General features: G+C 36.2%; 1 protein-coding gene across 3 annotated transcripts in view; it reads left to right on the top strand.

Moving 5' to 3' along the window:
• Window positions 1-18,661, top strand: part of KCNK2 (potassium two pore domain channel subfamily K member 2) — a 116,824-nt gene that overhangs the window by 30,649 nt on the left and 67,514 nt on the right. For all 3 annotated transcript variants that reach the window (XM_081824797.1, XM_081824796.1, XM_081824795.1), the window contains exon 3: window positions 6,653-6,770. In XM_081824797.1, coding sequence (XP_081680923.1) covers window positions 6,653-6,770 — 118 coding nt within the window. The remainder of the gene's footprint in view (window positions 1-6,652; window positions 6,771-18,661) is intronic.

Genomic DNA, 18,661 nt, shown 5'->3' with positions numbered 1-18,661 from the left:
CCCCCCACTCCAGCAACCCTCAGTTTGTTTCCTGCAATTAAGAATTCCTCATATCAGTGAGATCATATGATACATGTCTTTCTCTGTTTGACTTATTGTGAGTGATCTTTTTTATTCTTATTCTTCCAAATGTCCAGTAATTTGTATATTCATGTTAGGATTAAAAATATCTTCCAAAGTGGATATAGTCAGGGAGGACAACTCTAATAACCAAGCAGTTTCCCTCTTGCTCTGGGCTCTGTGGGTGACATCCATCTTTAACTCTCTGTTCTTTCCTACTCTGGATTTTAAGCTTCTGTTTCTACTAATAGGAAATAAATTTACACTTTCAAAAGAGAAAAAAAAAAAGAGGCTGTACCTTTCATTAGTGTGTATAAAAATAGCTTTGACATGCAATGGTATAATCCCTAAATATAAGGAAAGACATGGGAAGGTAAGCAAGATGTTTACTTTTAGAGCTGCTTTCTATAGTCTGGTGTGTGGAAACAGCTTCCCTTAGGAAATACTTTTTTAGATTATAAGAATTAAGTTTTTTGGGGTGCCTGCCTGGTTCAGTCGGTAGAGCATGTGACTGTTGATCTTGGGGTTGTGAGTTCAAGCCCTATGTTGAGTGCAGAGCTTACTTAAAAAAAAAAAGAATTAAGGTTTTTTTGTTTATAAAAGGATGCTTCTTTATAAAAAGTTTCTAATTAATGTGTGGTTAAACGTAGGTAATGGATTACTTGGAAGCAATTCAAGGATTTTGAAAAGCCTTTTAAAGAAAACATGAAATGTATTTTGATTCAAATTGTTTTCAACAAGAACAATAGATTAAAAACATCATTGTATATTACCTTTCTCACTTAAAAGATATACCCTGGAGAAACTGTGAAAACTTGCTTCTTTACCAGACTCTAAATATAGAATGATTTAATCACCTGTGTTCTGTATAAAATATGCAAATGTACTACTCCATCCTTTCTCCACAGAAATCAGAAATATATTTTTTAAAGGGAAAAAGATTATCAATGTTAGATTTTAAAAACCTAACCTTTGTCAATTCTTAAAACAGTTTATTTAATGTTGAATATAATTTGGGGTTTTCTTCTTCTTTTTAGAATTTATATAGATTCCTCTATTTTTCCTAGACAAAACATGTATCATCTCCATATAACTAGAATTTCTGAAAAACTAAGTTACATGTAATGTGTCTCAAGTTCACTTATCAAATTGGAGGCTAGAATGTATATTAGCCTACTATCAATTTGATATCAAATGGTGAATATATATCACCATTTGGAAATTTGATATCAAATGGTGAATATATAAATTTACTTCTACAAAATAAACATCTTAAGTATTAGATAATATCCCTTGACTTTTCAGATGTGTGCAAAAGTTGGACACTACTTGAATTTCCAATAGGAATTCAGTAGTTACTCCATGTTTTCTCAGAATAGAATTCTCAGCCATATAGGGTTTTATTTAATCTGAGAAGTATATATTCTTCATGTGGAACTGTAAGCAAGATCATAATTGATTGATATTAAGTTTCCTGCTAATGGGAATTAGTCTTAATGATGAAAGTAATAGATGTCACACTGAAATGAGAGTTAGCATGTTATTACATACTATTCATGAAAACATAAGTGCCATTCTTTTGTATGCTAATATGAAGTTGTCATTTTGTAGGCCAAAAAGGGCTTAGATATTGGCAATTTTCTATGGTTCAACCTAGTACTATCATTAGCTGAGAGCTGCCACCAGAAAAGTCCTGTGGAGCAATGTGCTAATACAGTGTGGTTTTCAAGAAGTTGTTTGCTCCCTTGTTGGATTGTCAATGGTCCCAAGTGGTATTCTGACCGAAATATTATCTCATACAAGAAAGCCAAGGTCATTACTTTAGTTTCCAGAATAGTGTGAAAGGACAAAAAAGTGAAGAAGATGGGTTTGGTCTCTGGGCATTTACCCCAGTGGTACAAAGGATGTACAATGGGCTGCCTTTGTATGTAAGTTTATAATAAAGCTCTATAATGCTCCTTCTCTGTTGAACCTAATTTGTTATGTCACAGAAGCAGCCCCAGTGATTAAGACTACTACATGTTACTGACATTAGAGGAGAAGCTTCTTGTACAAATGATGTCTGTAAATAACATTTCAGACAGATATGGCCAATAAAGTTAAAACACTCAGGAAATGGATAAACAAACTCATTGATTCAGATACGCCAGTCAATGTTGCCTAGGTTCCACCAGGGCAGTATGTGAATTATGAGCCTGTAAGAGTAAAGGCCATTTCGAGATCATCTCTGGTTTTATGAGCAGGACCTTTCAAAGCAGTTCATATCATCCAACATTAGGTGATCATGGTGTTGACGTATAACCAGAAGGTTAAGAATGAGATGAATAACAATAACCTTTGGCAGCAGTATTCATCTGTTACTACATATAATTGATGGATGATGATTATTTTTGTGGTATAACAATAAATAGTAATGATACCTACTATTATATCTTCTCACAAAGTTCTTTGGCAATGAGAACATCATTTATTATTTTGCTTTTCTCATTATTCATATATTTCTCATTCTTCAAGTATTTTAAAATAATCTTGCTTACATACTTCGAGTGTTCAGATGTGGCATTCTGACTGTGTGATTTGATTCTTTCCCTAAAGACTAGCTTCCTCTCAGAATGAAACTTATTCCCACACAAGGAAATAATGGCAAAAAAAAAAGGTGTATGATTGTTTCTTACAGAAATTTGGCAAGGTAATACTTATGTTCTTCTTTAAGCAAGTGTGTAATAATACAGATGTCAGTGTAATTATAACTGGACTTGGCCATTATATCAATTTATTGGAAATAGTGTTCTTTTCCAAATGAGAAAAAAATGAGATCAGTCTTAAATACCAAGATAAAAGAAGTTGCCAGGGCACCTGGCTGGCTCAGTCAGAAGAGCATGCGCCTCTTGATCTCCGTGAGTTCCAGCCCCATGTTGGGTGTGGAGATTACTTAAATAAATAAATAAAATTTAAAAAGGAAGTTGTCATTGGACCAGTTATGCATACATCATTGGTGTAACTCAGATACTAATACCTGACAGCTGTAATTTAGAATTTTTACATCACTTAAAACCTTCAAATTATTAATGTGACTTTACTTTTAAGATTACAGGTATGGAATGAGAGACGATGGACTCTGAAAAACAGGCTGAGGGTTCTAGAGGGGAGGGGGGTGGGAGGATGGGTTGGCCTGGTGGTGGGTATTGAGGAGGGCACGTTCTGCATGGAGCACTGGGTGTTATGCACAAACAATGAATCATGGAACACTTCATCTAGAACTAATGATGTAATGTATGGGGATTAACATAAGAATAAAAAAAAAAAGATTACAGGTATGAAAATATATTTTGATGAAATCATGATTACAGTATGAACAGAGGAGGAATTTGTGGAAGGCATTCAGAACATTCTGTATTGTTTTGATGAATGTGAACATCTGAGCCTCTGAGCAAAGGGGAGAAAAAGCGAAATTAAAACTTCTGGTGTCACCTGTATTTTAAGATCCATGATATAACCTACTTTTAAAACAATATGTTCTTCAGGTCTTCCCTGGGGTTATTTAATTTTCAACACATTTTCCTTCAATGACATAATAGCTGGTCAAGTACTTTATAACACATGAAAAAGTTGTTCCTAGGCATTGGGCTCACGGAAACATTTTCATGATTGTCGATGATTGCCTTGCGTTCCAAGGCTAGTCTCATACAGTTACAAATAAGTGTGTCTTACCAGTGTTTGGTGTCAAAGCTGAATATAGTTCCAAAATGCCAAATGACACTGAGAATTTAAGAGTGCACAAAATCACAGTAGAACTCTGTGAACTTCTGCCCTAAAGACATCACTGTCATGGAAACTCAGATTATTCGTCATTACTTTTATGAGTAATTACCTTTATCATCTCAATGAGTACAAAGCTCTTAGAGCTCTATTTCTGAAGTTTCAACTCATACTCCTGACTAGAACCATGTATTCAACTTCCTTTTCTTAATGCACATTCTATGATTGTCTATATACTAAAGATCAAAATTAAATGTGAATCCAAACAAGATTATCTTACACTCTTTCTATTGTAGATTTTAAGTTTGGAAGTCCTTCTTTAATCAGCACTTCAAGTAATTCTGTGTTAGGATTAGATGCATAGACCCAAATTTCCTTTACTCTAAACAATTCAACTTATTTGTAAGTTGTCAATGTGACTCGATTGTTTACAAAAGTTACCTGTCATGGAAAAATTAATTTTTATTATTGATGAAGTGATTGTTACTTTAGTCACATAATATGGCACATACAGAAACAGTTCTAAAGAAAGCATTTGTGAAGTGCTTTGATAGCCTGAATTGATGTTGAAATTCAAGACTCTTAGACCTATATCAGTATACTTGCCAAGGGCAACCATTTCCTGTGGATATTGACCAAAAGATCTTGTACAAAAATATAAAATAAATTCACAAGAATATTCCAAATAAAGAGCCTCATGGTAGACTCATTCTCATAGTGACTTGACATATTCCCAGTTCCATCTCAAGCCTCTGTTGCAATCATCACAGCTCTGTGATAACTATTTAAAACCCGCACATTATAAGACATTGCTGTTTCTAAGTCTACATTTACTTCTTTTGCATTTAAATAATTTGTGGATGTTATCCAAGTGTCTGGGTAATGTTGCATCTCATCATTGTCAACAAAAGAATTGGCTAAAATAATAGTGCTGACCATGTAGGCTGTTTTAGTCAATTGTTGAAGAAATTACCTTGCTTCTAATCAATAAAATAATTGTATTTAATGGGGTAGAGTCTAAAGACATGCCTTATCTTTTCTCATTTATAACTATGTAACCCAGGACGCCTGGGGGGCTCAGTTGGTTAAGCATCTACCTTCGGCTCAGGTTATGATCCCAGGGTCCTGGGGTCAAGTCCTGCGTCAGGCTCCTTGCTCAGTGGGGAGCCTGCTTCTCCCTCTGCCTGCTAATCTCCCTGCTTGTGCTCTCTCTCTGACAAATAAATAAAATCTTAAATATATATATAACTGTCACCCATGTCTTTTTTTTTTACTTCTCTGTTGTTTCCCCATTGCCTAGCATCATAAGCAATTGATAAATATTTTTGAATAAATGAATATGTTGAAGAAATGTCTAAAACTATAAAAATATACTTGGGATATAATTACAATGTATCTAAATCCACCCTCCTTTCCTTGATATTTTTACTGGCAGCATTAGTTTTTCTGGGAGTTGCAAAGCTAGAGATTACAAGCCTGTGCTTACAATGTTTATGTGTATCTCCCTTGTGTTTATTGCTATCTGAAAATATTTCCAAAGACATTTTTAGATTTTCAAGTTTTATTTATCCTTTTTATTTGCTTGCTCTTATAATTATTTAATTAAATACCATTTTCTTACCAGTAGTCAGTATATTTAATGATAAAATACTAAAACATTGAGGATTTTATGCTACAAAAGACAAAAAAAGTCTGCTTTCCTTATTTTTATTTAACATTGCTCTGGAAATACCAATGTAATAAGGGATGAAAGGTAGTAAAACATAACTTTTGGAAGATGTAGAGGTAAAATACCATTATTTGTAAAGCTATAAGCTTGCTTACTTGGTTCTCCAGGTACAAAACAATATCAAACAAAGTTCAGTATACAGCAAGTCACTTTACCTCTCTTGGTCTTTAATTTCCTTGCCTATCAAATGACGCTCCTTCCAATTTTATAATCTGGAAATTAAATGATAAAGATTTCTAAAACTATACACGGAAACATCTTTCCCTACAATCTGTATGTCCCTCTTTTACTACACAATTTTCTCCTAACATATTCTCTTCTATGTTTTGTGCTTCTGAATATTCCCATCCCCTGCTCAACATCTGATGATTGAAGGGATTGTAATGTCATCTTCCTGTCTGTCTCTCTGAATTACTTAAGGCAGCATCCAGACCCTAGTGTCCCTATATGAATATTGTTGAGTGATTGTCATCTATGGGTCTTTGGTGATATTTTGGTGGTGCTATGATATTGTCATAGAATTTATAAAAAGTCTGCAGAAATTCTAAGAATCTAGATATACATGGACTAACTGAAGTGGGATAGTGAATTGCTGTTGCCTTTCCTTCTTAGCCTGTTTTGTTGGACCTTATTAATAAATACGCTTTACAGTTATACACAACCCTGGCTTGGCTGTATATGTTTAACATTCAAAACGATGAGCACTCTTAGAAATACTTTTTGATGAAGCTATTATATATTATTTAAATTGTAAGTTTGCAATCTGGTATTTTAACTCTGTGGTGCTTACTAAAAAGCATGGTTGTATTTAGTAGTTAATTCAAATAAGGCACTGAATATGTTAATGGATGAGATATGAATGCATATTGGCATAATATGTGCTCCATACAGATCCATTCACTTGATATACAATACAATTTTCTTATCATTTAACTTATTACATTCTTTAGTATAAAGCCTTAATCTATATTGTATACTTCAAATGGAAAACCAGGCCTTAGAATTGATTCTCTTTGTCTAATTCGTCAACTGGGGTGAAATATACACTGTTTGATGCCTCCATGTGATTCATGTGTACTGATAAATTTCTTTTTAAACTTGCAGCAAATAGTGGCAGCAATAAATGCAGGGATTATACCTTTAGGAAACACCTCCAATCAAATCAGTCACTGGGATTTGGGAAGTTCCTTCTTCTTTGCTGGCACTGTTATAACAACTATAGGTAGGAGACAACTTATTTTGTTTTTTAATTTTGGTACAGCTTGTGAGCTAAACTTCATGTTTGAATTTTTCTTTTACAGTTGGTCAAATCGGTCTATGGAAGGTAGAAAGCTAGATTTTAGTAAATTGATTTTGAAAAAAGGGTTTAAAAGTTGAACAAAGGAATGATGGAAATGGATTAATTATTGTGCCGGAATACTAACTTAAATTTAAAATGCATATGAACCTGGAGAGCAGAGCATTTGAGTCATTTGACTAATGGATATTAATGTCAAGAAATGGCTTGAAATGATGATTTTTGGGGGGCAAATAGTTTCAAATTTTCCTGCATCTTTGATTTTTTAGTGTAGAAAGAAAAGATTTGAGTACAGTTTTGACATTCTCTTCATGAAGTTCTTGTTTGATATCACCTTTTTCAATTTGCAAATTTTAACTCTACATTTCAACGGATTGTTCCTGTTCTTATATGCTTGTCTATTATGATTACTTCAGGGATTTTAAAAAATATGTTGTTTTTGCAATAGTGCAAATGTATAAAAAATTGACACTGAAATATGAGGATTACAAGAAGAATTTAAGTTTAAGCCCTTGCTGTTTGCCTTCTATTCACATTGTTTGTTATAATGTTAAAAAGGACCACATAGTGGAACACTGTCTCTTTTTGGGTTGACTGTGCATTCACTTAGTGTCTTCTAGGAAGCAGAATGGGTATATATACATGACTTTTCTTCTGGTAATTAGTCATTCAGTGCTTAAGAAATATCCAGAGGCTAGAAATACAGACTCCATAGTGAAAACCACGCTTGCAATGCTGTGGGGATTGGGAAGGGTTACAGCTGTCTTTTTTCATGGAAGGAGATGGGTTTAAAGCATAATTTTCAAGATAGGGAAGGAACTGACTCATCTCAGTTATGAAGGAATTTTAGGTGGAAGAAGTCTTCCCTTCTCCATATGCTGGTGATGAGATTTCCCCTCATGGGCCTGGTGTCTGATTTTGGGGTGTGAATTATGAGTCTAAAAGTTTTCATTTTATTATGTGATGCCATTGATAAATTGTGGAGTAGATAAGGTTTTCAAATCAGTGCTTTATATCAAACTCCTAAATAAGAGGACACAGACAGTGTATGGATGAACTCTTGCCTAAAATTTTCCTTTGAAAAAAGTTTGTAGAGTCCTGTCATTATCTGAATCCACTGTAATGCGTCTTTGTGCCCGATCACTTTCCAGTGAAATAAATACCTGAGCCTGTTGATTTTTGCCTTTGTGAAGAGGTCAGGGAACTATATTTACTCTTACATTTCCACCAGCTAGGTCAAAAGTTGTGTGGCTGTGAAAACCTGGAAGAATGGCAATCTTGATTTCTAACCATAATAACAGGTTAACTTTGGAGCTTAGACGTCTTGGCCCATTTCTACTATGGAAATAACTGTTTATTGTGTAAACTACTTAGAGTCTAGAAGGGGCAGGGGATCCTCACAGACTGAGTGAGAATGGTTTGTTTCTGCCCCATGAAAACTCAGAAGTCCAAGTTCTAACTCATCATGACCACTGCTGAATTATTCTGCAAGAGACTTAGTCATTATACTGACTTACGGTTGCATCATGTGTTTGTAAACAGTCTCATTTTTCGAATCCCAAATTCAGTAAGTTTTGCAGGCATATACTTCCACACATGAAAAAAAATAAACCATTATTACCAGCCTTACCCCAAATTATAGCCATTAAGCACAGGAGCTAATTATTCCGGTTGTTTAGGTAGCTGCCCGACAGCCCAAATCCCTTGCTGTTCTATCTCAGACTTTAGTCTTAAATGGATTAAGTCATTCCAGGTCACCCACATTTCCTCCATGTCCTTTTACTCCTAGGTCAAGGTCATCTCCTCTGACCTTAGACTAGATTATGGTCTAGGGCAGGATAAAAATTTTGCCTTCTTTTATACGTGTCCACTTTGACATCTAAATCACCATTCAGTAGAATTCAAAGTATAATTATTAATCTTCATATTGATAATAATCGTGTGAGCTTTGAAGTGGTTTTTAGCAATCACAGCAATTGTAACCCCTAGCACTAGCTGCATTGCGTTAGTCATTTAAAAAAAGAACTTGAGACAGTTTTGGAGGATAAATTGCAGTGGCTTTTATGGGGTGCCTGGTATAGGCAATGCCTCACGGAGCGTTGTTAGCTGCAGCTGTCCAAGATTCGTCTATTCGGTGTTACCAGTTTGTCTAAGAAGCCACAAGGACTCTTATTGTTCATGGGAAATATGCCCAAGGGAAGTTCAGTTATACAAAATAGATTATTAAAACTTAAGGCCTAATTTTAGAGACTCTCTTCATATATCTACACACTCTTTCCAAAATCATACACTTCCAAACCCTGCACAAATTCCATTCCACAGTTGCACAGACTAAAATCCAATCTTGACTGTTCTCATTCCCTCACACCTGACTTTCAGTCCATCAATCAGTTCTGTTGGCTCTGACTTTAAAGTACATCCATAATGTAACCACTACACACCATTCAAAGTGCCACCATTTTGGTCCAAGGCAGCATTGTCTCAATGTCAGCATCCTTGCAGAAAGAAGCCTTCTGCTGATAGCATCTCTGTGCTCTCCACCTTGGAGCAAACACTGTACTCCTGCCCGTCTCACCTAGTAAGATACACATTCTATGAGGTTAGGGATTTTATGTGTTTGAGTCTTTTCTGTATCCCCATGCTTGACCCATAGTAGATGCTTAACAACTGGAATTAATAACAAATAAGCATTCTAATGGTATGAACTGTGGCCTGTTTTAAATTACGTAAACTAAATTGATACCTATTCTTAGCTCTTTCAACAGATTTTAGTGCCAGCTTTTTTGCTAGTTTGTTCATTTATTTATTCAACAAATAATATAGCATTGTCACTCTGCTATTATCAAGATAAAAGATAAATTACTTGAGCCTAAGTCGCGCCCAGACCAGTCAGGGAGGCCAGTGGACAAATAGTCATTTATAATATAGAGTGCCACATGCTATGGGTTAAGAGTATTTAATGGGAATCTATAGGAACTACACTATAGGTAGATACTGGGATAGGCGGATGGGTAAGGAAGGGACAATGCTTTCCTTTTCTTAGTAAACGTTGTCCTAGTTGAGACCCGAAAGAGAATTAGGAGTTTCCCAGGTGAATGAAGGTGGAAAGGGAACATTGTAGGCATTGGGAGTTCATGTGGGAGAGATTAGGACCAAGGAACATTATGTTCTGTTTGGGGATTGCAAGTTATCTAGAATCGTTGTTTGTAGTTGAAGGGATTCCTCGTCACTACCATGTCAATCAGTGAGTCGGCGTAAGTGGCTGCTGTTGGATCAGTGCTACTTCTGCCACTGCCTGGATAGAAAGGACACAGCCCCTGCTCGGAATCCAATTGGGGAGAGAAAATGTACGCTTAGGAAATAATCGAAGGATAACAGAGATAAGTCTTGTATAATCAAGTGTTACATGGAAGAGTGGTGTAAACAATGGTTTAGGAATTGAGAAAAAGGAAAGTACACATGGGCTGGAGCTGGGAGGGGAGGTTTCATGAGAGAAGCTGGATTTGAACTATGCCTTTGAAGAAAATGTTTTGGTTTAGATCGAAGGAGGGGGAAAGGGCCTCCTAGTCTGTGACATGGCTGAGCAAGAATACAAAGAGAGGTATGAGCTTGGTTTATTTTGGGGATAGAAAAGTAAGTATTTGAGTGTTTAAAGAGTAGTGGGAAATACTATTGACTGATTCAGTTGGGAAGGATACAGTTGAATATAATGTGATTTTTGAGACCTACTATAATAAGATAGAACATGGGTTGGTTTGGGGTTTAGTTGTTGTTGTTGTTGCTGTTATTGTTGCTGTTGTTGGAAAGTGAAGTGACAGGTTAAAAGTGACATTAAAAGATGCATCTATCAAGAAGAGGATGTGTGGAGACCTGATGGTGGAGAGAGAAATTAGGAGCCCATCCCAGTGACCCATGGAAGGGGGATGGGATGGTTGACCGGGATGGTTGGAGTTGGTGTTGCAAGAAGAGAGGAAGACAAAATGTTGAAGTAATTAGATGCGAGAATCAACAGGCCTTGGTGATTAATACAAGTTGAACATTGAAATGAATATTTAAGCAGCAGGCTTGCAACTCATCGGCAGTGCTAGTCTACTCTATGAAGAGAAGAGAGTTAAAAAATGGCCAAGATTTCATACGTTGTGTTCTATTTGGAACATTTTAGTAGCCCCCCCACACACATTTGCTTGTTTATTCTTTAATTCAGACAGACTAAGAATGCAAGGTAGATGGGCTCCCTCCTGAAGCTCTCATTAGGGCTGAAGAGACCAGCGATTAATCAGGACATTAAAAACAAACAAACAAACAAAACAAGACCATTATGGATGAAAATAAATGCTACCCAAGAAGTTCATGTGTGGTGATAGAGAATAGATAGAGGAGCCAGAGCAGGGAGAGGGAGGTGTTCTAAAGAAGACTGATTTAAGAGCTCTCTGAGCAGGTGACATGGAAGCTGAAACTGGAAGCATGAGAAAAGGTCAGCTAGGTAGAGAAGAGCGCAAAGATATGTTCAAGCAGAGGGCCAGCAATAGCAAAGATCCTGAGTGGGATAGATGTGAGCATATTCAAGGAATACTGATGAATCCATGTGGCGGGACCTGGAAGAAGAAGCAAGGTTAGCAAGATCAAGAGGAGCCAGGGTGTGTGGGACTCAGTAAGTCATGGCAACATTCCGAATTCAGTGGGAAGCCACTGAAAAATTTAAGCACAAGAGAGGGAAGATGTGACTCAGCTGCCATTTGGAGGGCATGAGGGGAAGCAAGACCAGTGAGAAGGTGATCCCATTGAGGCACCTGGGTGGCTCAGTCCGTTGAGCATCTGACTCTTGATTTCAGCTCAGATCATGATCTCAGGGTCTTGAGATCAAGCCCCACACAGGGCTTCACACTCAACAGGGAGCCTGCTTAAGATTCTCTCTCTCCCTCTCCCTTTGCCCCTCCCCCTTCTTCCCCTCCCTCTAAAATAAATAAATCTTTAAAAAAATGAAGAGGGTTATCCCATTAATCCATGAGTGAAGATGTTGCCTTGAACTAAGGAAGTGGCAGTGAGGAGGGTAAATCATGTATCTGTCCACCTTTTACCCTCCTCACTGCCACCTTGACAGATACATGATTAAAAAAAGAAAGTTTACATGGAAGTATATTAATCCCTGAGCATAGTACCAAAAGGGGACTATTCGTGTCTTCTATCTTAAGTTATTTTAAAGCTAATAAGAAATCACTTATACTCTAGGACAAGCTGTTGGCAAAAATGATGTAATGGACAACTGTATTCTATTCTGAGTTCAGTTTAAAGATAAGAATAAAATGGTAGATTATTTTATTACCTGGAGGCATTAAAATATAATGAAATTATCTCCAGTGGAAAGTAAATTGGAATGCCAGAGCCAGGATTTGCCCAAGCTTATCACTCAATCATGACCTCTGAGCATCAGAATGCAGATAACAAGGGCACCACTATGGTCTCTAGCAACTGTAAGATCCCAAAGCATCATGCTGAGACTTATGGAAGACATTTTTTTGGAGTAGCAGTTCTCCTATTTACAAAGGACTCTTGTTTTCTACTACTTGAGTGTAGAGATTAAAATCAGTAATGTAGCGTCTATGTTTATTTTTCCTGTATTTCGAACCAGCCACCAGAACTTTCAGTTTGCTTTTACCTATATTGAATTGCTGAAGTTGTTAAGGCAATGGTCACAGACTTACTGCAAACCCATATTTTGCTTGTTTAACATAATGCTTAATTGATTAGAAAAAGAACAACAACAAACAACAATGACCAAAAAAAGGAAAAAAAATTAAAGGTTTAGAGTAACTGTCAGAAGAAATTCCAAATAACAGACAAGTCAATATTAGAGAGGCAGAGGGTATATTGAAAACTGTGGAGCCTTATGCATGCTTTCAGCAGGGCATCTGCCATTTCTGTTGGATATGGGAGGAAACTATAACTTAAATAAGAGTGAGGGAAAAATTGTAAGAGTGTCTTCTGTTCAATGTTGTGATTTCATAAAACCACTATCTGAACTTGGAAATGAATAGACTTGAAGCAGTGGTGTAGAATTTGACAGAGAGCATTCTCCCAGGGGATGATGTTATTGCAGCTTTGGGTATTGGGTGTTACTTTATTAATTTAGTACACTCATAATTCTGTGGCATTTCACTAGTCTCTTGGCTGTTCTCAAAGAACTGCAGATTGGATTTTGGAAACCATTATTTTTATTTATTTTTCTTAGAGCAGGGGGTGTTGCAGAGGGAGAGGAAGAGAGAAAGAATCTTAAGCAAACTCCCCACTGAGTGCAAAGCCCCACACCGGGCTTGATCTCATGATCCTGAGATCATAAACTGTGCTGCAATCAAGAGTCAGACGCTTAACTGACTAAGCCACCCAGGTGCCCCTAGAAACCCATTTTAAAGGAAAGTTAAACTGCTTTCAGGCAGCTTAAAAGGCAAATAGTCTTGGGAGGTGACTTCTAGCACTGACCCCGCAATATCCTTGCATTTTTCTTTATGCCAGTTTGTTAAAGTGGATGATTATTTTTCCAAAATACATAATTCTGGTGTTGTGCATTTGCAATACAGACGTTGAAGTTAAGAAATTGCTTTGGGTCTTTGATTCTGTTTCTCTTCCCATCCACCTAAATTAATGAAAATAAAACCTAGCTCAGGATATTAACATATGTTCCTGCCATTTGAAATCTTCACATAAGTTTATTTTCTAAGTTAACATGTATTTCTCAGAGAAAATGCCACATGAATGGTAGTTAAGTTTGCAGAGTGCAAAATTACATTTGATAGGCAATAAAGCAGGATTATTGCATAAATATATTGTAGACTCCAAAGCAATAATGAAATAGTCACCTTTTCTCATGGCATATGTATGTTACATCAGTCACAAGTTCAATTCAGAGCCCCTAGTTCTCAGAATCCTGTGCTGATTGGAAGGGGATTGGGCAGCATTAGGGATATAATCTTCCCAGGTGTGAGGTAACATTTTTGTTTGCTTTTGGTAGTAGGAAAACCCACAGCAAGGTAGTACAGATCTGACAGAAACTGGAGGGCCCAGTGAGAGGGGGGTTGAATGGCCATTATCAACATAATGGCCATTCATTTCTTGGCTATGTTCAAATCAGGAATTGCTTGTATTCTGGAAAAAAAAACCATTTATATATTTCTGCATACTTTTGAAAAGTTTGCAATAACATATTTTTAATCTTCTGGAAAGCTATCACTATCAAATGTGATCAAGAAATTACCCCCAAATTAGAAGCAAACTATTGCCACAAAGCTCATGCCCTGAATAAATACAGAATCTATTTCTTTCTTATCTTCTGCCCCTTCTCAACCATTGACATGCAGCACTGTTTGTCATAGATTATAGATTTTATAGGGCATCTGACTGACCACCAAATATGCAAGTATTGCTCTGAATGGGACTAAAACTAGGTGAGGTGATTATCAGAAAAAGACTTTTTGTAACTGTCTCAAATATTTCATTTGATAAAGAAGGAACGTAATAGGGGCCCCTGGGTGGCTCAGTCGTTAAGTGTCTGCCTTTGGCTCAGGTCATGATCTCAGAGTCCTGGGATCGAGCCCCGCAGTGGGCTCCCTGCTCAGCAGGAAGCCTGCTTCTCCCTCTCCCACTCCCCCTGCTTGTGTTCCCTCTCTCGCTGTGTCTCTCTGTCAAATAAATAAATAAAATCTTAAAAAAAAAAAAAAAAGGAAGGAACATAATAGCATTTGTCTGGGCCTGTCTACTTTCAGCTAGTAATTACGCTACATATTTGTTGTCTTCCCAATCCTTTGTGTGTGTGTGTGTGTGTGTGTGTGTGAAATTTTTTAGACTTGTGCAAACTTACTCTTGGACAATCAGCTTTGTTGTTTATGTGGTACTATAAATGTAGCATGATATTTACAAAAGAAGTACCTGGGCCAGATGAAGTTCATGTGTAAGTATGGTGGTTTGGATGCACATGAAGTACATTACAGATACGACTAATTCTAACTTCAAATTGGAATTTCATGCAGCCAGCTCTTGGTTCTAATATACCATTGGGGGAAATATTGATTATATGAACAATCGAAAGTCACAGTTCATCCAAAAAGGCACACTAATTACTGATCTTAAACTTCTTCCCCTTTCAACTTTATTGTTAAGGCAAAAAGAACAAATACGTGGGCAAATTTAGTTGACATGCTGTACCTCTCCCTTCTAAGCTTAGGTTCCCCTCTTTGAAGATGCTAACAAAGTGAAATTTCCAAGGGCAAGTGGCAAGAGAAGAAAAAAGGAAAGAAGGGGTATGAAATAAGTCATAATCTACCCAAGTAGCTTATTCAAAGAATGCATGTTTTCATAGTTAATTTCAGTGGCATCTGTAGATAATGGAAGTTATGCTTTAAATAAAAAAAGAGATGTGGGCATGACCTCTTAATACACATTTTACTACAACTAAATAATGTGCTGAACATATTTATGCAGATACCTCACTTAGCTTTACTCACATAGGACAGCTGAGGATAAAAATATTCTCCTTGTTTTTTAAAGGAATGATATAGTAGAAGGATGATCAGATATAATAGCGGAAAAATCTAAGTTCAGGTTTTTGTTTTTGCCACTAGCTAGAGTTGTATTCTTGAGCCAGTCACCATTCTATTATCCTTAATTTTCTCATGTGTCAGTGGGGCTAGTATTTCTCGCAGAGTTGTTGGGAAAGTTAAATAAGATTATGTACGTGAAAATAGTTTGCATCCTGAATGACAGTATATTAATTTAGAGTAAGCTGATTTTATTAGAGTAATTTTTATTACTTTATTATTAAAATAAGCCAATATTTTTTGCACATTTATTTATATTACTAATGTAAACAGAGAAATACATTTTTTCTTAAACCTTGAATGCATACATTTTCATTCTAATAATAATACATATAATGTTTGCCTTCACATAACTTATTAAGGTTCGCTCAAACCAGTTATTCTCACAATGCTAAGTGCCAGATTTGACTAGTTACTTCACGTAGTGAATGTAGTTAGTTTACTTCATGTAGTTAATTTAAGGAAATGAGTTGATTGGTTATTTAAGTGATATATAGATAATCCAAAGTGTGATCATCAAAATAATATATAATATAACCTTGAGGTGTTACTATTAGCTGGGTATAATAAAAATTAGTATTTGTGTAAATCTGTTTTCCATAGGATTTTTTTTAAATGTATGCCTTTATATTAGGATGTGCTAAGTTATTTTCTGTCACAAACAATCCCCACATCTTGGTGGCTTTACAAAATAAAAGGTTATTTTTTATTCATACTGCATATTCAGAGTGGATTGACAGGAGGGCCCTGCCTAATTCCTTGCTCAGAGACTAAGGGTGATAGCTCTTCCTCTTTTAGTGTCCTTTCCTGATCCCTTTGGCCAAGGGAGCAGAACATGGGAAACTGCACACTGGCTATTCGAGTTTCATGTCAGTGCACACATAGTTTTCACTCACTTGACATTGGCCAAACTAACTTTTAGAGCCTAAGTGGGGAAATGCAATCCTACCTTGTGCTCAGAAGAACCCAGATATTTGGTGATAGCCCTAATTAATATCATAAGCAAATATACTCATTGAATACCCCTCCTTTAAAGGTTACTTGATATTCAAACAAACTAAACATCATAAGAAATTTATTATATTTTAATTCATTTAATTCATTATATTTTAATTTGCTTTCCCAAACTTTGTGTCCCTTAATGCCATCACTAGAATAGGACTTTTTTTTTTTCGCATGTAATATTGACTCCTGTTGTATTATTGAAGGAGATTGTGTTCCCAAACCACCTCCCTGTACAATGGTTTCATCAGTGAAACTATCTCAAAATAAAAATAAAAATTGATACATAAAATTCTCATTTTCGCTTTTAGGCGGAAATTTTGCTGTTATTGGTGATACTATTTAGGGATTCCATTAGCATGTAGAATATTGTAGTAATGGTCATGTAACAAGGTCAAAATCATGATGATAAAAACACTAAAAACAGGAAATTAAATTAAAAGACCGAGTTATTGGGCGCCTGGGTGGCTCAGTTGGTTAAGTGACTGCCTTCGGCTCAGGTCATGATCCTGGAGTCCCGGGATTGAGTCCCGCATCGGGCTCCCCACTCAGCCGGAAGTCTGCTTCTCCCTCTCCCGCTCCCCCCTCTTGTGCTCTCTCTCTCTCTCTCATTCTCTCTCTCAAATAAATAAATAAAATCTTTTAAAATAAAAAATAATAATAAATAAATAAAAGACCAAGTTATTTTTGATGTAGAGGCGAAATAATGCAGGGGTCAGCAAACTATGGCCTGTGGACAAAATCCAGCCTCCCACCTGCTATGTAATTATTAGAGCACAACCACACCCATTCATTTTAGTATTGTCTTTGGCTGGCTTTGTGCTATGACAGAGACCATATGCCCTGCAAAGCTGAAAGTATTTACTATCTGGCCCTTTACAGAAAAAGTTTGCCAGCGGTGGACTAAAGGAAAGAGTGTAAAGCAAGGAAAAAGGATAGAGTTTGTAAAGAGAAGCCCTAGATTTGAGACTTAGTTCTAATATTTATTTACCGTGTGAATTTGACTACATCAAAGAAATTTTCTGAGTTGTTTCCTTATGTGAATATTCTAAGTGGCTTCCTAATATGTGAATAACAATAAATGTGCTTGCGACCTCATAGGATTTTATGAAAACTCAAAGAATAGTATATTTAATAATGTCTAACAACTATGTACAAAATATTGATCATTTTTCAAGAATATGCTGGGTTTTCCCCTCACTGTCCAATGAAGGTTGACATAGACCTTGTGACTCAAGTTCTATGAACCTCTGGAAGGTATGTGGATAAGCTTCAAGGGTTTATAATCATGCTTCCTGGAGAGAGGGTCCACAGTGTGTATCAGATTCTCAAAGGGGTCCACAGTCCTTGAAAGGGTTTAAAACCATTGGCTTAGAGAATTTCTACTGTAATTTTCAGGCTGTAAAATGTAATTTTTGTGGTACTAAAATTTGAGGGAAAACACCATATCAGAAACATAGCAGCAATATGTTCATGTAGATGCTAGCACACTAAATAATTGCTTGGAGAACTGAGGCTTGTGCTCAGAAGGAAACCATGAGAAACTACAGTTCTCAAAATAAGAAAATCTTATTCTGTTGCTGAGCTCTGAGTGATATTATAATGTCAGATATTTTCAGTTCTCCCAAACTCCAGTATATTCTGAGTTGTTTTCTGTAAACATGATAAATGTTCTATTTTAGAAAACTAGAGTGCCACCAATCCCAATCCATGACATTCTGCATTTCAAAAATTCAGACTTTGGAAAATAATTTTAAGAAAATGAAATTTAAGTGCCAGGAAAAGGAGCCAATATATTCCTTGGGCGATACAGTAGGGGCTAGAAATTGTAGATCTATGATAATAGAAAGGAGGTTGTTATAATAATGATACTCTTAATATGGATAATATTTGAAAGTAAAAAATAGCATAGTCCTGATTATAATTACGTTTCATAAAACTATTTGTCTTTCTGCAATGTTTCCTGCTTAACTTTTATAAATGTTTGCTGAAAGTCAGAAGATGTGCCATGCTAATTGCCTTTCAAAATTCACAGAAACTCTAGGAAAGATATAAATCAAGGCAACTCAAGATAGGGTTTTTGTAGTTGAAAACAGAGCTAACATACAACCCAGCAATTGCACTACTGGGTATTTACCCCAGAGATACAAATGTAGGGATTTAAAGGGGTACGTGCACCTTGATGTTTATAGCAGCCATGTCCACAATAGCCAAACTATGGAAAGA

This window comes from Leptonychotes weddellii, chromosome 6, assembly GCF_054177405.1.
Source record: "Leptonychotes weddellii isolate Sample4059 chromosome 6, ASM5417740v2, whole genome shotgun sequence".
Taxonomy (NCBI): domain Eukaryota; kingdom Metazoa; phylum Chordata; class Mammalia; order Carnivora; family Phocidae; genus Leptonychotes; species Leptonychotes weddellii.
This window is presented reverse-complemented; position numbering and strand designations above follow the sequence as displayed.